We start from the raw sequence: 22,155 nt of genomic DNA, 5'->3' as shown, positions 1-22,155 counted from the left end.
CGAAACGCAGCAGTACCCTGTGACAATTTAAATAAAATATGAACATATATATATATTCATAAAAAAAGAAGTTTGAAAACGTCAATATATATAAAAAATGAATTTTAATTTATAATATTGTCAGATATTTTTTAACATGTTTCGGTTCTTGAAAAAACGAACCTTATCAAAAATACATATTTTTAAAAAAATGAGAAATTAAATGAAAAGTTCATAATTGTTCCTTACTGGTGTCAACATAGTCCACATGGGTGCATTTTTTGTTGGCCGAACCGAAATAAATTGGCGTTTTCAAACTTCCTTTTTCTAAATATATACTCACTCGTATATATTCTTTATTCTTTTATTTGTTTCAGTCATTTGACTGCGGCCATGCTGGAGCACCGCCTTTAGTCAAGTCAAATCGACCCCAGGACTTATTCTTTGTAAGCCTAGTACTTATTCTATCGGACTCTTTTGCCGAACCGCTAATTTACGGTTGTCAAGCGAAGTTGGGGGGACAAACACAGATACACAACATGTACATATATACGACACGACGGGCTTCTTTCAGTTTCCGTCTACCAAATCCACTCACAAGGCTTTGGTCGGCCCTAGGCTATAGTAGAAGAAATTTGCCCAAGGTGCCACGCAGTCTGACTGAATCCAGAACCATGTGGTTGGTAAGCAAGCTACTTACCACATAGCCACTCATATATATATATATATATATATATATATATATATATATATATATATATATATATAATTAAATATATATATATATATATATATATATATATATATATATATATATATATATATATATATATATATATATATATTTAATTAAAATATTTAATTAAAATATGAAGACCAATTTTCAAGTTAAGAATAACAAAAGGGAATAACACTTTATAATGACCCTCTAGTTTTCTAAGAGATTTTATTATAATATATATATATAATTTATTATAATATATATATATAATTTATTATTTATAAAGTTACATATTGTCAAAGGTCTATAAATGTAATTATTGCTTAAATTTAATTATAATAAAATCTCTTAGAAAACTAGAGGGTCGAGGGTCATTATAAAGTGTTATTCCCTTTTGTTATTCTTAACTTGAAAATTGGTCTTCATATTTTAATTAAATATTTTGTAGATTATTATAATAATGTTGTTGTATGACTATTTCAAGCTATATTGTATCTGTATTTTTGAAAATATTTTCAAATCATAAATTCGTTCCAGCTAATACTTTTCCAGGTTTTAGTCAAATTTGATACGAAAGTCAAAAATAAGCGATAAAATTATTGCAAATTTTTTTTCCACAAATATGAAAAAAAATTATTTTCCTTTAATTTTTAAAATATTTGATTTTAAAACGTCATTTATATTTCTAAAAAAGAAATAAAACCTTTTTAGAGATGCGAATTGCTTAATTTATTGAAGTAAGATCTGTACCGCCTTTATCGATTCGTAAAGTCTTACAAATCGTAGACTTCGTCGTTTGAACTTCCAACTTTGTAATTTAAGGTTTGTTGGTGTTTATTTCTTGTTTACCTTTAATATGAATACCTGCATAAGAAATATATGGCATGTAGCTTCTGTCTTTGCTAGTTGTTATTTATTTCTGCGATTTGAAGCCAGAATATATTTTATATTATAAAGAAACCTTTGTTTCGTTCGTCACCGGTCAATAATTGAACAGAGTCGAGATAAACACATGGAGTTCGGGGATCGGCGAGGAAGTCACTTCATTCTGGGTCCACCTGCTGGAAATAACACCTGAATGTCCCTCATATAACCCGCTGTCTTGGTAAAAGAGTAACACATTGGATAATGTAGTTCTAGATATGCAATGCCTGAGAAAAAGACGAGATGGTCAAATACGTACACCACCCGTTTTTCGGCCTAACAAAAACCCTAATGACTTTGTGAAGGGTTGTTAGAAAAATTTCTATTTCCATAGTTTCCTTTGTTACCATAGTGATTAAAATAAGTGCCGCCTCGACCACCTCTCCATCTGCCACTCCAAGAGCCTCGTCCCCTCCAGGAACCTCGGTTTCCTACTCTGCGCAGATTAGTTGGAGAATTGTAATAAACCCTAACCCTAACCGCCGGGTGCGCCTTTGATTTCTATTTTCTTCAAGTAGACCCCCCCCCCCCGTTGTTTAAAAAATCCTTTTATATTTTTATAATTAAATATTATTAGGAATTGTGTAAGTAAAATATTGTTAAAATATTTTGTGTATTACAGAAATATATGCACGTAAATTTTAACAACAAAATCTGATATATTTTGGCAAGGGTCAAATAACCCTTGGTTGAGAAACACTGCTTTAGACTTTGCTGATCTGTAGTTCCAACACCAACGTATGGACAAGGCTGGCCCTTTGAATTACTGAAAGAAGCCTATCGCACACACACACACACATATATATATCATGTGGAGGCGCAATGGCTCAGTGGTTACGGCAGCGGACTCACGCTTGTAGGATCCTGGTTTGCGAGTGTTTATTGAGCGAAAACACCTAAAGCTCCACGAGGCCCCGGCAGGGGGTGGTGGCGAATCCTGCTGTACTCTTTCACCACAACTTTCTCTCACTCTTTCTTCCTGCTTCTGTTGTACCTGCATTCCAAAGGGCCAGCCTTGTCTCACTCTGTGTCACACTGAATCTCCCCCGAGAACTAAGTTAAGGTTACATGTGTCTGTGGAATGCTCAGCCACTTGCACGTGAATTTCATGAGCAGGCTGTTCCATTGATTGGATCAACTGGAACCCTCATAACAGTAGCTGAGTGTCAGTTAAATACCCCAAGAATCTTGCAATATCTTTCTCTTCTTAACCCCTACCATTCTTAGAGGCCCCAAAACGATCATAGATGTTACTCATAACTAAAAACATTGAATGGAATGTGCCATTTTGACCCAGGGGGGTTGTGAGCAACCTGAGCCTCATTGTATTATGGTTGTTGCTGTTATTGTTGTTGCGGCTATTCTTTATTTTCGTAAAAAAAATTTTTAATATTTCTTTTAACTCTTTTAAAAATTTTTTTTTTCCAGAACTTCATCAGGCATGGATGCTGATCTGTATGATGAGTTTGGGAATTATGTCGGACCTGATCTTGAAAGTGATGGAGAGGAAGATGAGGAAGAAGACGAAGATTTAGATGACCTGGATGCAGATGTGAGTTTACACTCAGCTGATTATCAGAAGCTCTATATGTTAACTTATTATTGAGTGTTGGGCCTCATGGAGGCAATGAGCAAGACCTTTGGCATTATGTCGTGCTTGAGAAGAAGACCCATCAAGCCAAGTGAAAGTGTAGTTGTGGCAGATACCAGTGTCACGCAAATGGCACCCATGCTAGTGGCATGTAAAGGCACCCATTACACTCTCAGAATGGTTGGTGTTGGGAAGGGCATCCAGCCTTAGAAACCAAGCCAAATCAGACTGGAGTCTGGTGCAGCCTTCCAGCTTACCAGCCCTGGTCAAACCGTCCAACCCATGCCAGCAGTGACAACAGACATTAAATGATGATGATGATTAACCCTGTTCTTGAAAATTAATAAAGTTATTTTTGATTTGCACATTTTTTGGTGTCTCTAAGATTAAATCTATTTCTTATAATTTCTTCCCCTTTTTCTTTCTTTCTTTTTCTCTTTGTTCAGAATGATGAGGATGTTGATCATGATGATATTGATGAGCACCCAGACATGCAAGTTGTCTTGCATGAAGAGAAGAAATATTATCCAACAGCAGAGGAAGTTTATGGGCCAGAAGTGGAGGTGAGTTTTCATTTTTTTACCCTTTTGTTACCATATTTCTATTGTAGATCTGTCATACCTTCATTAGATGTGAGATATCTGTGTTGCATTCCATTAAAGTGTGTGTGTGTGTATATATATATATATATATAGAGAGAGAGAGAGAGATCTGATATGCATCTCTATGATTAAATCTACGGCATTATGTTGTGTGGTAATGTTTGATCTGTTTGTGCTTTTCTGGTAATTAAAGAATTTTTTCTTTTTCTTTTTTTCTTAATCTTTTCTTAGACTATAGTACAAGAAGAGGACACACAGCCACTAACAGGTATGTTTACAATTAATGCCAGTCCAATCAGCCAGGCATGACCACCCATGCAGTCAGATATTTCTTCAAACAGCCTCATTTCTACTATAACTACTACTACTACTACTACTACTACTACTACTACTTAATGATAAAAAGCATTCAGCCCACTCTGCAGAGTGGTTGGTGTTAGGAAGGGCATCCAGCTGTGAAAACCCTGCCAAAACACACAGAAGCCTGGTGCAGGATTCTGCCTGGCCGGCTCCTGTCAAACCGTCCAACCCATGCCAGCATGGAAAGCGAATGTTAAACGGTGATGATAATGATAATTATCTTGATGTAAAAGATGGGCCACAGCATATATTCTGCTCGTTACCACAGATTTGCTTAATTCAAAACAACTTCCCTTAATGGCTGACAATATGTGCATCTCTGATCACAAGCAGGTGTAGCAGGGGAACATCATAGCCATGTGTTGAGAGGAATTCTTAGGGGGATACTTCTTAATCCCGAAATTATGCTTGTGCTCAAATTAGATTTTCCTGTTACCTATGATGACCTTCACTATCTACCTGTAATTCTGGATTCCACCTTAACTGTTTATTAATGTCACTTATATTTTACAGAACCAATCATTGCTCCTATCAAAAGGAAGAAATTTTCTGTAGCAGAACAGGACTTTGTTGAGACAGTTTACAATATGGAGTGAGTGCATTTAAGATGTTTTTTCTATACTTCAAAAAAAGGCTTGTTGTCATTATAAAAAGAGGCCCCAATCTGATCTGGCAGTGTTTCTACAGCTGGATGCCCTTCCTAATGACAACCACTCTGAGAGTGTAGTGGGCGCTTTTTTACGTGCCACTGGCACAGTGGCCAGTGGAGCTGGCATCAACCACGATCGGATGGTGCTTTTTATGTACCACGGGCACAAAAGCCAGTCAAAGCGGCACTGGCATCGGCCACGTTCAGATGGTGCTTTTTACTTGCTACTGGCACAGGGCTCACAGCTACAATTTCCATTTGATGTTGATGTACTTGACTCAGTAGGTCTCCTCGTTGGAAAAGTTTCAAGAAATTCAGAATATAAGACAACGAGAATGGAGAAAATCATGTTTTTAATTGATCATTCGACCATACATCGAAGATGATCGTTTCTGTTATGCCAACATATTTAGATACAGAGAAAAATGTATAAAATAGAAATTAATATATCTGAAAATATATGCTGACACAACGTTATCAGGGCAATCCAAAATTGGTTGAATTAAACAGTGAACTAAGAAAATTTCTTTGAAAGATGAACGCATACAAAAAAGAGTGTTAAGATATATAATATTCTAAGAAAAGCCAGTTTAGTGTTTAACTTTTGAAGATGTTAATAGATTATTAAAGAATAAAAAATAAGCATAGAAATTTAATTCTACATCAGAATGATTATTTATCCATTAAATATACTAAAAAAAATCTTTTAGAAAAATTTTGCATGTTGGATTATAGGAAAGGCAGTTGAAATTAATGGATTATTTACTATTGAAATATTTGAATGTTTTTCTGTATTTATGAGAACATTCCAGTGTAAAATTATTTCTATAATTTCATAATACTAATTTACAAGTAATTATATAATACATTTCCTGTTAGATTTTTGGCTGATCTGATGGACACGCCCGACCTGATAAGGAACGTGACTCTCTGTGGACATCTACACCATGGCAAGGTAAGATCACCTATCAAATATTGTTGCGTTTCATTGGGGTTGGTGAAGGGGTTACCAAGACAGACGTATGCTTCTGAATGTGTGTATAGAGAACAAATTGGCTGAGTCATTAGAGCATCAGATTGCAGGAGGAGAATTCTAGTGATGATAAAGATGGATATAGCTGTTTATTGACGACAATAATGATGGTTCTGATTAGTTGTTTCCTCTGTATTCCTTTCTTTGCAGACTTCCTTCATCGATTGTTTAATGGAACAGACACATCCTGGCCTCCAACGAGTTGACGATAACGATGTAAGTTTATTTCTTTACTGCCCTTATAATGTACCACTCTCCCTCTCTCTCTCTTTCACTCTCTAGATGCTTAACTGTGTAGTGATATTTCTTCATATATCTCTCATCCCTACCTCCACTTTCTCTCCCTCTCTCTCCTGATGTGTTGTGTACAGTAATCCCTCAACCATTGCAGGTATTATGTTCAAACCCCACTGCGATAGGTGAAAATCCACAAAGTAGAAATAGTACTGTACTGTATCATCTTCCTTCATAAAGCTATTCAGTACTTACTTAAACCACTTCCACATCTGTAATTAATTCATAGTCAATATTTGTGTACCTATAAAACCCACACCATTCTGATATGCATTAACCAAACTTGAAACATTTGACTGACCCCAAAAATAAATATCTTCAAAGCTTTCCAGATTTTGTATTATTTTGCATAATATATTATTATTATTGTTTATCTCATTGTTTGATTTGTTTTTTAATGTTATTCTAATATTATTGTTTTGTTCTCCCCCCTCCACTTTCTGTTTTGATCCTCGTTATTACGACCAGCTTCGTTACACAGACACATTGCTGACTGAAATTGAGGTTAGTTGGGTTTTTTTTTCTTCCCCCTTTGTGTGTGTGTGTGCGTGTGAGTATGCATATATGTGTGTGAGTAGACACACACTCTGACCCATGGTAGCAGCATCTTTCAGAGGAAAGAAGACAGATTCTTCAAGCTGAACCAACCAGCAGGAGACGTAAGGGTAGATCAAGAATGAGAGGGTATGGATAATTCTTATAGTATCCGTTTGGTCATGCTTGGTGATCCAACCAGAAAGTGTAATGTTATTTAACGGGGTGCATAGCTCAGAAATCAGGGTGTCTGTCCAGGTTGAACTGCTACATCTTCACATTGAGGGGTCACAGTTCCGGTATGACAGACGTGGTTACAATGTCACAGGAAAGAATTGCATGACAGATGCTTCAAGACAAGCCAGCCGAGAGACGCAGGAGTAAACTACAAATGAGATGGTTGGATAACTTGGGAGTTCAACCAGAAAGTGTATTGGTAACTGTTGTGATAGGACACTATGGAGAAGGTGCCCAAGGACTCTATCCCTACAAGTAGGCAGAGAAAGTGGCTGGATGGATGGATGTAAGGTCTCAGTTCTAATTAATGTGTAATTTTTAATTAACACTGAAAATACTAATCCTCTAAATTTCACAATCCCATTGCAGAGAGGGGTCAGCATCAAAAGCACACCGGTCACTCTTGTGATGCAGGACACCAGGAACAAATCCTATTTGCTAAATGTCTTTGATACCCCAGGTAAGGAACGATACCAGGCTTATAACATCCTCTTGTTTTTATTTTGTTTTTTTTTACCTTTTCCACTGTAAACAAATAAGTGTAAATATGCTAAATCAGCTCACAGCGCCACCTGGCCAGACTATGGGATGCATGCATTTCAGAGTGGTTATCTCCTCTTCAGTACCAGACACCAGAAAGTCAAACACTACAAACTGACAGGGTCCCTCTTATGATATTCCCATCAGTGTTAAATGACTCACTGTAAATAAAATACAGGGTGACAGCACCACCTTAAAAGGGTTTTTTAGTACATAAATTTATAAAGTTTGTTTATTATGTTTGTTTCCTCAGGTCATGTGAACTTTTCCGATGAGGTGTCTTCTGCTTTCCGGCTTAGCGATGGAGCTGTCATCTTCATTGATGCTGCAGAGGGGGTACGTGAATTATTTTTAGTTGATTAAAACCTTTTAAAGTTAGACATTCCAGTTTGGGTTTATAACACGTCTGTGTGTCCCACTGTGACTCCTTGGGCAAGTATCTTCTACTGTAACCTCAGGTCAACCAAAGTCTTGTGAGAGAATTTGGTAGATGGAAACTGGAAGAAGCTCAATGTGTATTTATGCATGTGTGTGTTTGTGTTTGCTGGGACCAGTGTATTACCTGCAAAAGGTGACTATTTCAAAGCAGATGATGTTAAATCTTAGGTAAATAAATTTTTTTTTTTTTTAACGTAACTGAGCTTGGTGTAGCCATCTGGTTTGTCAGTCCTCAGTCAAATCATCCAACCCATGCTAGCATGGAAAGTGGACGTTAAATGATGATGATGAACTAATCCAGGAATCTTTTGATACCACCTCATATATTTGTATATTGATATTCATACACGTGTATGTGTCTCTATGCCAGCAGAAGTGGTGTTGATTGTCTGCTGCTGGTGATAGCTATGATGTGTTTTTATGTCCCAAAAAAACCATGGGAGAGATTTTTTCTTGGTAAATATCGCAGTATTGCGTGTTCCAACGCAACATCCACTTTTGGTGAATGTTTTACCTTTTATGTTGCAGGTGATGCTTAATACAGAGAGACTCATCAAGCATGCTGTACAAGAACGACTCTCTGTCTGTGTTTGTATCAACAAAATTGATCGACTGATGCAGGAATTGAAACTACCACCCACAGATGCCTATTATAAACTGCGTCACATTTTGGAGGAAGTGAACACAATTATAAGGTAAATACCTTCATTGTGTGAAGGCACATGACTCAGTGGTTAGAGCATCGGACTCACAATCATGAGGTAGTGAGTTCGATTCCCAGACTGGGCTGTGTATTCTGATCTTGAGCAAGACACTTTATTTCTCAGCATGCTAACGATTCTATCAGTTCAATGGTTTAATGATGTGTTATTACCTCCACCAAGGAAGGAGGTTATGTTTTCATTGGCGTTAACTTGTCTGTCTGTGTGCAAAATAACTCAAAAAGTTGTGAAAGGTATTTGATGAAACTTGCAGGAAAACTTATTAATGACACAAAGAACAAATGATGAAATTTTGGTAGTGATCTGAGAATTTTAATGGATTCTTGAAGGATTTTTCATTTGTTATATTTACTTTGCATGAAGTATTACAATGTTACGTTGTTTGAAGTCTTTCTCTGATTATCTCCCTTGAAAACACGTTCATGGTTAAGGTTTTTTTTTTGTAAATCACATGGCTGTGTTATTTTTTTTTTTTACCCCCACCAAAGAGGTTATGTTTTTGCCGGCGTTGATTTGGGAAATTGGGCAATTTTCAGCATGTGTGTCTATGGGTGGAGGTCTGTGCTCTCCGAGTGCTTTTCTAGTTCTAAATGTGATGTGGCCTTATTCTGGAAACCTCTACTCTCTGTTATTTCAGTATGTACACAGACGACCAGGAAAATCACATGGTGTCTCCAATTCTTGGTAACGTGTGCTTCGCCAGTTCCTATTACAGATATTGTTTCACACTGAAGTCCTTTGCAAAGATCTATGCTGATACATATGGTAAGTTAGTCGGTTTTGGTCTCTTGGTTCTTCTGCTCTGATTTTGACTCTGTGTGTCCAGACAGTGATTCTTACAATGAGTTGACAATATTTGGCGTTGCTTTGGTGAATTTTTGGAGACTTGGTTAGAGAGAGGAAAATAGACTAATATGTGTGGGTTTGTATGTATGTACACATATATATAATCTTTTTATTGTTCTTTTAATTCCCAGGTGGCATCAACATCAAAGAATTTGCTCGGCGTCTTTGGGGTGACATTTATTTCAACAGCAAAACGTAAGATTTTTTTTTTCGTTTATTTATTCATATATTCGCTTTCTCCTCTTAATTTCATTTAAAAGTAGTTAAAGTAGATAAAACACAATTAGGCTAGATATATGTATATACAGTTACATGGAGCACAAAAAAAATGCAGAATCGAATATGGAAAAAAAGAATGTAATTTTTTAACTCAACAGCTGTTTCGAGAAGCCCAGAGATACATTATAATATTCTCTCTTTCTCTTCTGATCTTTCCGTTCTCTCTCTTCAGTCGACGCTTCACCAAGAAACCCCCCCACAGTACATCCCAAAGAAGTTTTGTGGAATTCATCCTGGAACCAATGTACAAGATATTTGCTCAGGTAAGTTGATATTCTTTCACTGGTGCCAAATGTTTTTTGATTTGAGGGAAATTTGGCTGCTGTTTCTAACAAGTCGAAACGTCCAATAGTAACTTTGTTGCTGTGAATTTGTCCCTTCCTCTTCTTTTATCCTCCTCCATTCTTCCTAAAACATTATCCTTGTAATTCCGATGCCTTCTTTCCATTCCCAGATTGTCGGTGATGTTGACGAGAATCTTCCCAGTGTCTGCGAGGAACTCGGTATCAGCCTAACAAAGGAGGAGCGAAAGATCAACGTCCGTCCCCTGCTGAGAGTGGTGATGAAGCGTTTCTTTGGAGAATTTATTGGTGAGTTGGATGGCAGCATTTCCAGAAAATCCAGAGTCTTGCTCCATACATTTGTGCGTGTGTGTGTGTGTTAGGCTGGTGTGACTAAACTGGCGACCCCACCAGGCTTGCTTGGTGAGGAGGGTGTTGTTGGACACCCTGCTGGATGAAAAATAAGACCTGTCAAAGAGTGGATGAACTCCTGAACAGTCAACAGCCATCCAACAAAACCTCAGTAAAAAACAATATATATATATGTATACATACATCCACATACACATGTATGTACACCCAAACACTAGACAGAATCTCTAACAAATGCCCTACTGCTCTTCGCATTGCAGGTTTCACAGATATGTGTGTAGAACACATCCCATCACCCGCTGCCAATGCTCACACCAAAGTGGAGCATATGTACACGGGGCCGATGGACTCAGAGCTGGCTGAATCAATGGTACAGTGTGACTCCCAGGTAACCAGATTTTTTTTTTTTTTTTTTTCACTACATCCACTCTGGCACCACCACCATCTGACCATCCATTTATCTCTGTTCACTATTCCTGTAGGGCTTTTGAGACTATCTTTTATCGTTTACTTGTTTCAGTGATTAGATTGTGGCCATGCTGGGGCACTGCCTTGAATTTTTAGTCAAATGAATTGGCCCCAGGACTTTATTTTTAAGCCTGGTACCTGTTCTATCAGTCTCTTTTGCCGGATCACTAAGTTAGAGGGATGCAAACACACCAACACCAGTTGTCAGGTGGTAGTGGGGAGACAAACTCAGATACAAAGGCACGCACGCATAGATATAGAAATATGCATATATATATACATACGACGGGCTTCTTTCAGTTTCCATCTACCACATCCGTTCACAAGGCTTTGGTTGGCCTGAGGCTATAGTAGAAGAGACTTGCTCAAGGTGCCATGCAGTAGGACTGAACCCAGAACCATGTGGTTGGAGAATGAGCTTCTTACCACACAGCCATGCCTGTGGATATTGTAGATGTCATCCAACCATCTCACTCATAGTCTACCCTGATGTCTCCTGCCAGTTGTTTCAGCCTCAAGAATCCATCTTGCAATTCAGTGCCTTTTTGTGTCTGTGTTTGCGTCCCCGTAACTTAGTGGTTCGGACAAAGAGGTCCGATAGAATAAGTAGCAGGCTTAGAAAATGGTTGGGAAGTCACATATATATATATATATACCCCCCTCCCCCCTAATTTTATTTCTTTACTCTCTGAATGAAATGAATCACTAACTCAATGCTGTTTGTTTGTTTTTTTGTACCCCCCCCCCCCCCCCCCCCCGCTGCAGGGTCCACTGATGATACACACAACCAAACTCTACCCAACGCCACCCGATGCCACCAGCTTCCATGTCCTGGGACGTATCATGAGCGGAATGCTGCATGCCAACCAAGAAGTGCGAATCCTAGGTGAAAACTACTCCTTGCAGGATGAAGAGGATTCTCGCCCGGGAATGGTTGGGCGATTGTGGATTGCCGAGGCAAGGTCAGTGTCATTTTGAGACAGCGTAAGGCTCTGGGCATGTTAGGGGACACGTTAAATAACTTGTATGGAATTAGTTGTTTTTCTTGTTTCGGTCATTTAGACCGTGGCCATGCTGGGGCACCACCTTGAGGAATTACAGTCAAACGAATTGACCCCAGTACTTATTTTGCTTTTTAAACCTGGTGCTTATTCTATCTGTCTTTTTTTTTTTGCTGAACCGCTAAGTTATAATAATATATAGCTTGTGTTATGTTGTTCATTTTATAATAGTTTTGTCACTGCTGTGCTACTAGTAGTAGTAGTAGTAGTAGTAGTAGATAATTGTTGTAGTAATAAGTATCAGCAATTACTGTAACAGCTCGGTGCTTTGCTCTCCACCTTCAGGTACAAGATAGAAGTGAACCGGGTCCCTGCCGGTAACTGGATCCTCATTGAAGGCATTGACCAGTCCATTGTGAAGACGTCCACGATTACTGATGTGGCTGGACCAGATGATGTATGATGTTTTTATTTTATTTCAGTTTTTTTTTACTGTTTCTTTGCAGAACCTTTCTACATGTCTTTGTGTTTTATTTGGTTTTTTGTTTATTTCCCATTTGTCTTCCTGCCTTCTGTTGTTTTCTGTGTGTTAATGCCAAATGCATTTCAACGTGGTTGGGCTCTGTCAGTGGCATGATGTACTCACAGCTAAAAACATGCTTAACTGAGATCTGTTGCCACTGATACATAGGAAACAGTGAATAAAACATTTACTAACATTGTGAATAGCCGTCCTGCTGAATAAAAGTCAATTATATAAAATATAAGCAGTATTAGATTAACATAGTCATCTGTATAGCATACTTAATGTAGATGCATCATTGAAAAGCAAATTTTACTGCTGTATTTGTCCAGAGATAACATCTCTTATGGATAAGCTCTGTTTAAAAACAATATTCGTTAGAAGGAGACAAAAGGCGTCTCAGTAAATGTTTTGATCTGCTCTTAATTAGCATGGAAAGTATTTGTATTAATTCATTAACATTTATGTATGTGTGTGTGTGTAGTAAAATCAATAGAAAGTACAATAGAGTATTTTTTTTACTGCATTTATAGTACCTGTATTAGATGAATAAAATATGTTCTTAAATTTTCATTTATTTTTTCCTTTTTCTCTCGTTTCTACTACATTCAGAACATTAATGATAATTACTGAGATGTATATAGAGAGTTTAGAGTTTTAATGAGTTTTGTAAGGTGCCGTGGTAATTTAAAAAGTGGTGATCGGATATCCAGAAAATTCCATTGTCTGGCAACTCTCTGGCCCCACTGGTGCCAGCTAAGAGGGAGTTTACTATAATAGCTGATTGATGTCCCTTTCAGGTGTATATATTCCGGCCCATCAAATTCAACACTAGCTCCGTTATCAAGATTGCCGTTGAACCTGTCAACCCTTCAGAATTACCCAAAATGTTGGACGGTTTGCGTAAGGTCAATAAGAGTTATCCTCTCCTGAACACTAAGGTAAGTCCTGGCTTTTATTTCATCATTGTCCTGGTTTGTAGAGGTCACTGCTTGCTCTCACTACGCACATGCAACCATGTGCTGCCATCTGTTGGCGCACTACAGAACTAGTCCGGGAACTTTTCCATACCACTTTGTATGTATATGTATGCTTGCCGCCTGACAGGCTCCCATGCTGGTGGCGCATGAAAAGCACCATTCAAGCATGGCTGTTGCCAGTGCCGCCTTATTGTTATTGTATTTCTCCTGTTGCTGCGTTCTGAGTTCAAATTCGGGGGGGGGGGGGTCAATAAATTAAGTACCAGTTGCATACTGGGGTCAATGTAATCAACTTAATCCCCTCCCCCCTCCCCAATCTCAGGCCTTGTGCCTATAGTAGAAAGGATTATTATTGTGATGATGATGGTGGTTTTTTTTCTTTTTCTTTTCTTTGTTAGGTTGAAGAATCTGGAGAGCATATCATCCTTGGCACTGGTGAACTCTACCTTGACTGTGTCATGCATGACTTGAGAAAGATGTATTCGGAGATCGGTAAGAAGGGTTTTGATTCTTGTAGAATGTTATTGTTTAGCACCAGGTCATCCTTGATTGAACAGATCTCTGGTCAGAGGCATTCCACTACTGACCTGAAGAGTGATATGCTCTGCTAGGTTTTAATACCCAAATCATGCAATACTTCACGACAGGACCCCATCATCCCTGTCGAGAGTTGAGAGCCTGAAGCAAGGCTGTTCTGTGATGGGTTGGCTAGGTCTGCAAAATTCTCCCAACTTCTAACTACTCTCAATTTTGCTGTGAAATATAAAATGGTATAAATGTTTGTTCTTGACAGATATAAAAGTAGCTGACCCCGTTGTGTCATTCTGTGAAACTGTTGTGGAAACCTCTTCGTTGAAGTGTTTCGCTGAAACCCCAAATAAAAAGTAAGTTGAGGGCTTTTAACTGTTTTGTTGCCATCCTGCCTTTGTTTCAATTAATTTTGAAAATAATGAAGAATTTAGTAAACTCTGTCGTTATTAATCTTTAGCACAGCATTTTCTCTAGAATTGTTTCCCCTGCTACTGCCGTGTTACTACAGGGAAGAAAACTCTTATGGTGACATGATGTGCCTACACTGTGCTAAAGGTTAAGTTGGTATTTCAAACAGAAATTAGGATGAAATTTTGATGGGGAGTTTTAATTTAGAATGCTTAAACCCTTTTTTAACCATATTTCTGTTGAAGTGTACTGCCTAATTTTTTTTTTCCAATTAATTTTGAAAATAATTAGGAGTTCATTGAAATAATTTTGTCATTAAGATAGTGTTCAGAATCTTAATTAACATGAAATTTGATGTAACGATTAAATTTAGATCAATTTCATCCATTTTTAATCATTTTTCTATTGAAATATACTGCGTATGTCTCGATCATTTGTGAAAAATAACAGTAGGAGTAGCTAGTGTTGTCGTAGCAACGGATGCTGTTGCTAGATCTGAAACTAGGATCGTCTGATTCACCATCCAACACCTTAACCTCGTGCACACCCACCCACCATACCTCATGATGTTTTTATCTCTTTTTTTCTTCCCCCACCTCTCCACTAGGAACAAGATCACAATGATTGCTGAACCATTGGAGAAGGGACTTGCTGAAGACATTGAGAACGAGGTCGTCCAAATCAGTTGGCCCCGTAAGAGACTCGGTGAATTCTTTCAGACCAAATACGACTGGGATTTGCTGGCCGCTCGATCCATCTGGGCGTTTGGCCCCGATGCTACTGGGCCCAACATCCTTGTTGATGACACACTGCCCTCTGAGGTAACCATCTCTCTCTCTCTTTTTTTTCTCTTTTTTTTTTTTGCTTGTTTCAGTCATTGGGTTGTGGCCATGCTGGAGCATCCGGGTAACCTCTTGAAGGGTTTTAGTCAAATTAGTTCTGATACTTATGTTCTTTTTTTATTTTTTTATTTTGAGATGTGGGACTTATTCTGCCAAGCCTCTAAGTTATGGGGGACATAAACAGACCAACACCAGTTGTCAAGCACTCTATTTCTGCGTTAATTTCAAAATAATATATGCAAAAATATTGTTGCAGAAAAACCATCACCATTATCATTGGACATCTGCTTTCCCTGCTGGCATGGGTTGAGCGTTGAATGATGATAGAGAAACAAGAAATATTCATCTGGCTTTATGGGGTTGCACTATCATCTTCCACAACTGATGGCATATGTACCCAGTATGGACCCATCTATATACCCAGAATGATGGATCAGTAGAAACAAAACAAAACAAAACGATGGTAATTGTGTTAATGTTGTTTCTTTTCTTATTACAGGTTGATAAAAACCTTTTGGTGTCTGTGAAAGATAGCATCGTACAAGGTTTCCAGTGGGCTACAAGGGAAGGTCCCTTGTGTGATGAACGTAAGTCAATTTTGGCCAATTCCAAGTCTTGTGTAATGTGTGTTCAGTATTCTAGTTCTTCATCATCATTTAATGTCCTTTTCCATGCTGGCATGGGTTGGACAATTTGACAGGAGCTGGCCAGGCTAGATGTCTGTTCTGGCAGGGTTTCTACAGCTGGATGCTCTTCCTAACGCCAACCATTCTACAAAGTGTACTGGGTGTTTTTACGCAGCACAGGTGTGTTTGAGTAATGCCAGTACAGGTGCTTTTTACATGGCACCAACATGCACAAGTCAACGAGATTAGGAGCGCTCAGCTGGAGAGGGCTGCAGGGGACAAAACCTGTTTTCAAGGGTAACCATGCTTTTACTTAGCTTGACTTGTTTTTTTCAAGCACAGCAAACTGCCAGATGTTGAAATTTTTGGAACAGTTGATCTTGAAGCACCAAAAGCTATGAATAATAATATGGAAATATTGGGTTGAAGAAATCTTTTGGATAGAAAACGCTGAAGGCTGCTCCTGGGATTTGAACTTACATCTGCTGTAAATTCTCATAAAGTAGACTCTTCCGAGAAACTTATTAAAAGGAGATTACTCTATAAAACTTTCTGCAAGATAGGTCATTCAACTGTTTTAGCTACAGACCAAAAACTACTACAAAAGGATTATTATTATTATCTCCTTTTTTTCCTCTTTCCCACAGCTATCCGAAATGTGAAATTCAAGATCCTCGATGCCGTCATTGCTGGGGAACCCATCCACCGTGGTGGTGGACAAATTATTCCAACCGCTCGAAGAGTTGCCTATTCGGCCTTTTTGATGGTAAGTTTAAGTTTATCGTAGACAAAACTTTGCTGACGTTCAACCCTTCAAAAAGGAAGAAAGGAGTTATTTCTGCACTCAGATACAAAGAGGAAATAATAATAGTGTTGTTATTTATAATTGTGTAAAGCCAAAATATCAGAGAGAATGCTCTGTGTGTGTGTGTGTGTGTCATTGCAGGTGTGGCTGTGTGATAAGAAGCTTGCTTCCTAACCACATGGTTCCAGGTTCAGTCCCACTGTGTGGCACCTTGAGCAAATGACTTCTACTATAGCCTTGTGAGTGGATTTGGTAGACAGAAACAGAAAGAAGCCTGTCATATATATATATATATGTGTGTGTGTGTGTGTGTGTATATAAAAATATAAATATATATATCTTTGTGTCCTGTCCCCCCCCCCTCCATCACTGCTTGACAACCGGTGTTGGTGTGTTTATGTCCCCATAACTTAGCAGTTCAGCAAAATAGATCAATAGAATAAATACCAGGTTTAGCAACAAAAAAAAAAAAAAAATTCAGCATTATTTATAGCTTTTTGTGCTTCAAGATCAACTGTTCCAAAATTTTCAATAATATCTTATTCCTATTTGCTCTAGGCTACACCACGTATGATGGAACCCTATTTCTTTGTAGAGGTCATGGCTCCTGCTGATTGTGTCTCTGCAGTCTACACTGTACTGGCACGAAGAAGGTGAGATACTTTCTCATTTTACACACTCTCTCTATCTATTTGTGTATCTGTCTGTCTGTTTGTCTTGCTCTCTATCTGTATATTTGTCTGTTTGTCTATCTATCTATCTCTATATGTCTGTTCCTATATATATATGTGTGTGTATATATTTATTTATGTTGCTTATATTTATATATATATTGATAAATGTTTGTGTGTGTCAACCCCAGCCCTGGCCTCTTGACAACTAGTGTTGGTTTATTTATGTCCCCATAACTTAGGACTTCTGCTAAAGAAACCAATAAAATATGTGCTTGTCTTTAGAATAAAAAGATAAGTGCTAGGCTCAATCTGTTCGACTTTAACCTTTCATGGTGATGCTCCAGCATGGGCACTTGAAAGGTAAACTCAAACCAGTCCCCACAAACGATGCTTGGTTTGTTTCATTTCTTTAAATGTTTTTGTTGTTATTGTTTTTTTTTACCTCCCCCCTCTTCTTTTCACAGAGGTCATGTGACTCAGGATGCCCCTGTACCAGGTTCGCCACTTTACACCATCAAGGCCTTCATTCCAGCAATTGACTCCTTTGGTTTTGAGACTGATCTCAGAACACACACGCAGGGACAAGCCTTCTGTCTTTCTGTCTTCCATCATTGGCAGGTCAGTAACCATAGCGATAATCTGGGGTAAACTGCAGCTCAGTAACCATAGAAATAATATAGGCTGAATATTTGCTTTCTTTTATTTCTTTTATAACTTATTTTCTTTTTATTTCCAGATTGTTCCCGGTGATCCCTTGGATAAAAGTATTATAATCCGACCCCTTGAACCGCAGCCTGCTACGCATTTAGCTCGGGAGTTCATGATTAAGACACGTCGACGAAAGGTACGAATTAAAAGAGATTTTTCTAAATCAACTTTTGTGGCCGGAACCTTGGGAAGGTGGCTGTGGGGTAAGATGCTTGCTTCCCAGTCACATGGTTTCGGGATCCATCCCACTATGGGACATCTTGGGCAAGTGTCTTCTGTTATGGTCACAGCCCCAATCAATGCCTTGTAAGTTAAATTGGTAGGCAGAGACTCAGCCTGTTGTATATATATGTGTATGTATATACATATATATCTGTGTGTGTGTGTGTGTGTGTATAACAAATGAAATACAGAAGATGGAATATAATATACAAGAATTTATTGTTAATCACAACAGTTGTTTCGATACATCCAGCAGTGATTTCTCTTGGGTGGGGCACTCAACAACTGGTTCAGGAGCATCCGGTGGTGCAGCCGTATCTCATCGAGTGATAAATAAATTTTTTTTAAAAACTCATTAAAATGATTGTTCCACAATGCAACTTTCTGTTTTGTAGAGAAAAAAACAGCCAGACGGAGGAAAATTCTTCATATATATAGAATATCCAAAAATAAAATTGCAGGAGACGAAAAGAGAAACGAACACATAATCCAGCAAAAGTTTAAGGTCCTCGTAGGGTGCAAAGTTAGGGTGTTTCCAGAGAAACACTCAGCATGAATACTGAGCTAACACTGACCGGTTCCAGGCCAAAACCGGAATTTCTCAGGTGCAGAAAGTCCAAGTTTCACAATGATCCCACCATAAAGTGGGTTTTGGCAAATAATCCGAATGGAAAAAAGTGTATGTTAAATAATGATGCGGAGGAGGAGGAATTAATAGAATCATTGGAGGGTTGGATTAAATACCTGGTTGTATTTATTTCAACTTCTTGTGTTCTGGGTTCAAATCCTTTTAGCGATAATATTTGCTGAAGAGCAGATCAGTAACCATAAGGATAATATTAGCTGAACTGCAGGTCAGTAACCATAGCAATAATATCTGAGGGGCATCATCTAGTTATTTGAGGTAACATCTCATGGTGCAGACGAGTCCTCGTCCAATCCTTGCTAACATGGCAGAACGAATGTTAAACAAGGAAACAAACAAATTTAATTATAATGTTTTTTTTTTAATTATGTTTATTTTTCTTATGTGGAATTTTGAAATTTTCTCTTTTCAACAGGGCCTTAGTGAAGATGTCAGCATCAACAAGTTCTTCGACGACCCTATGTTGTTGGAATTGGCCAAACAAGATGTCATGCTTAACTATCCCATGTAAAAGAAAAAAAAATATAAATTTCCAGGGGAAATTCTGTTGGAGAATGGATTTGAAACTGCGAAGTCCAGCTAACACCCTTACCCTGACACTTCCAGCTTTTTGTTTAAAATCTTTGATTCCCAATTGGAAGGTTCTGGGATTAAGAAGAAAATGAGTGACAACCTCTGAAAAATTATAGAAATTTGTATTTGTTTGGGAGGGTGTGAGGTTTTCTTTAGGGGTGGGCTTGGATTTAGGGTAATGTTGGAGGTTCAGTTCTTCACATGTGTACATAAACCATTCCATGGGGTGGGGTGGGGTGGCAAAATGGTAGAATTTTGGACTCGGTGTTTTATGGAGTTTTTTTATTCTCTCTCTCTCTCTCTCAGTTTTGGGTTAAAATCCTGCCAAAGATTGTCTTTTGTTGTTCCTTGGTGGTTGAATAGATGACAGGCAGGCACAGGGGGTGGGGGTCCTGTCTATCAATCAGATCCTGAGAATTAAATTTCATGGATGAGGCTATAACTTAACCTCTTAGTTTATGGTTTTGTGTTAGTTGTTTTATTATTATCATTATTATTATTATCATTATTATTATTATCATTATTATTATTATTATCATTATTATTATTATAGTGGTGAGGTGGCAGAATCGTTAGCATACTGGAGGAAATGCTTAGCGGCATTTCTTCCGTCTTTACGTTCCGAGTTCAAATTCTGCCGAGGTTGACTTTGCCTTTCATCCTTTTGAGGTCGATAAATTAAGTACCAGTTACGCACTGGGGTTGATGTAATCGATTGGTCCCCCCCCAAAAAAAAATTTCAGGCCTTGTGCCTATAGTAGAAAGGATTATTATTATTAAAGGGTTGGTGGGTTGGCAGAGTTGGTCACATGTCAAACTAAATGTTTGCTCTATGGTATTCGTTTAGGGCCCCTTTTTATGATCTGAGTTCAAATCCTATCAGTGTCGCCTTCACCTTCCATTCTTCCATGCTCCTCTGTATGTCAATATATATACATATCTGTGTGTGTGTACACATATGTATGTGTGCGTATATATATATATATATATACACACATACACAAATGTGTATATATATATATATATATATATATATATATATATATATATATATATATATGTATGTATGTATATACCGTATACATATACTCTCTCACACCATCACTAATACATTACTTATAATATTCATGTTATTTACATAATCTTTTAATAAAATAATTGCATTTCATAAAAATACAATAAAATGAGTTGTTATTTTCTTGCATTTTTGTATTTTTTATTTTTCTTGTCTTTTCCATTCTTCTGTATATCTATCTATTTGTCTGTCTGTCTGTTTGTTTGTCTCTCCCTCATACATACATTTGTTCATTCATTCATTCATGGAAAATTTGTAAAACATTCCAAAGATTCTTCATTTGTGATTCTAAAGAATCTTAAATGAAAAATCAAGCTTGGAGAATCTCAAATGAAGAATCCAGCTTGGAGAATCAATTTGTTTTTGTGTTTCAACAATTCAAACCAACACCAATTCCAAGCACCTGAAATTCCCTTAAGAAGAACTTGAATAGAATTCAAAGACAGACACACATACCTCAACCCTATAGCTTCCTATGGAACATAGACCATTGTGGACTTTTCTCCACCATTCTAAACCCTTCTATATCCCTGCTTCCTATTGGATTTTCCTGCATTATATCATATGTCACTCTGAGGGAAGACTCTCCTCTATCAGGTCTTGTTGGTTTTGAATTGTCATCCATGCTTCTGTAACTTCTAGGTATGAGTGTAAATCCTATGCAAACCATTTTTACCTCAGAGAAGAGATGCTCCAACCTGGCTGAGACTTCGAAGTCACTGTCGATAAGATTTTTGTTTAATCCTTTAGCATTTAAACCAGTCGTATCAGACCCGAGCATTCTACCTATTTTATATTTAAACTGGCCGGATCTGGCCTCTTGCACTTATCCTACAAAGTGATTCTAAAAATAAACAATCACATCATTGAAAACTCAAAGCTTTGAAATAATGCAGGATTAATTAAAAAAAAAGGGGATTAAAATTCATTTAGATTTGACAGAATAATCTGATTACTAAAGGGTTAAGAATAAATTTCTACTCTACAAAAGTATAAAATAAGCCATCAGATTAATGTAAACTCGATTTTATTGTAACAATATAAACATTAATGTGTATGAATATATAAAAAAAAAAAACATCAACCTTTGAATGTTGGGCCATGGAGGCAAAGTGGCCGAGTTCCTTTCGAGTGTTGGGTCTCACGGAGGCAACGACCGAGACCTTTGGCGTTATGTCATGCTTGAGAAGAAGACCCATCAAGCTAAGCAAAAGCACCCATTACACTCTCAGAGTGATTGGCATTAGGAAGGGCATCCAACTGTAGAAAACCATGCCAAAGCAGACTGGAGCCTGGCATAGCCTTTCAGCTTGCCACCATGCAGCATGGACAACGGACATTAAATGATGATGATATATATAGTTTTCATAAATAAAATTCACTGAAGACATTGATCAGCTCAGGGCTACATTAGAAGACGCTGGCCAAAGATTCTGAACTTGAGAATGGGAAATAATCTTAAAATTCAAGAAGTCTTAAAATTGAAATGGCATTCTGGAAAGGGATAGTCCTATTGTCTAGAAATAAGAGGACAGTTGAGGCCGTATTTCTGGCTCAGCACAAGAATTATCCGACTTTATTTTCCATAACCAACGAACTTGACTCATACAAAATCAAGTAAACAAAAAACATAATCTTAAGATTATCTCCCCTTCTGATCTCATATCGTTT

At 37.7% G+C, this 22,155-nt stretch overlaps 1 protein-coding gene across 2 annotated transcripts; it reads left to right on the top strand.

Moving 5' to 3' along the window:
* Positions 1 to 1,479: 1,479 nt before the first annotated feature.
* On the top strand, positions 1,480 to 20,608 carry LOC106867796 (116 kDa U5 small nuclear ribonucleoprotein component). Of its 2 annotated transcripts, none has more exons than XM_089343335.1 (28): positions 1,480 to 1,522; positions 3,053 to 3,176; positions 3,662 to 3,778; positions 4,049 to 4,085; positions 4,691 to 4,769; positions 5,706 to 5,781; positions 6,010 to 6,075; positions 6,622 to 6,657; positions 7,294 to 7,384; positions 7,718 to 7,800; positions 8,431 to 8,597; positions 9,262 to 9,389; positions 9,602 to 9,665; positions 9,922 to 10,012; positions 10,204 to 10,339; positions 10,663 to 10,790; positions 11,636 to 11,832; positions 12,217 to 12,328; positions 13,195 to 13,335; positions 13,773 to 13,866; positions 14,168 to 14,258; positions 14,921 to 15,134; positions 15,655 to 15,742; positions 16,429 to 16,547; positions 17,145 to 17,239; positions 17,725 to 17,878; positions 17,997 to 18,104; positions 19,252 to 20,608. In XM_089343335.1, the coding sequence occupies exons 2-28, from the start codon at positions 3,066 to 3,068 to the stop codon at positions 19,345 to 19,347; spliced, it is 2,919 nt and encodes a 972-aa protein (XP_089199461.1). In that variant the 5' UTR covers positions 1,480 to 1,522; positions 3,053 to 3,065; the 3' UTR covers positions 19,348 to 20,608. The 2 variants fall into 2 exon arrangements, with proteins under 2 accessions (XP_089199461.1, XP_089199462.1); XM_089343336.1 differs by lacking the exon at positions 1,480 to 1,522 and adding an exon at positions 1,671 to 1,805.
* Positions 20,609 to 22,155: the final 1,547 nt, after the last annotated feature.

Source organism: Octopus bimaculoides, chromosome 27 (genome assembly GCF_046866305.1).
Source record: "Octopus bimaculoides isolate indiv1 chromosome 27, ASM4686630v1, whole genome shotgun sequence".
NCBI lineage: Eukaryota > Metazoa > Mollusca > Cephalopoda > Octopoda > Octopodidae > Octopus > Octopus bimaculoides.
Note: the sequence above shows the minus strand (reverse complement) of the source record. Positions and strands in the feature narration are given on the sequence as shown.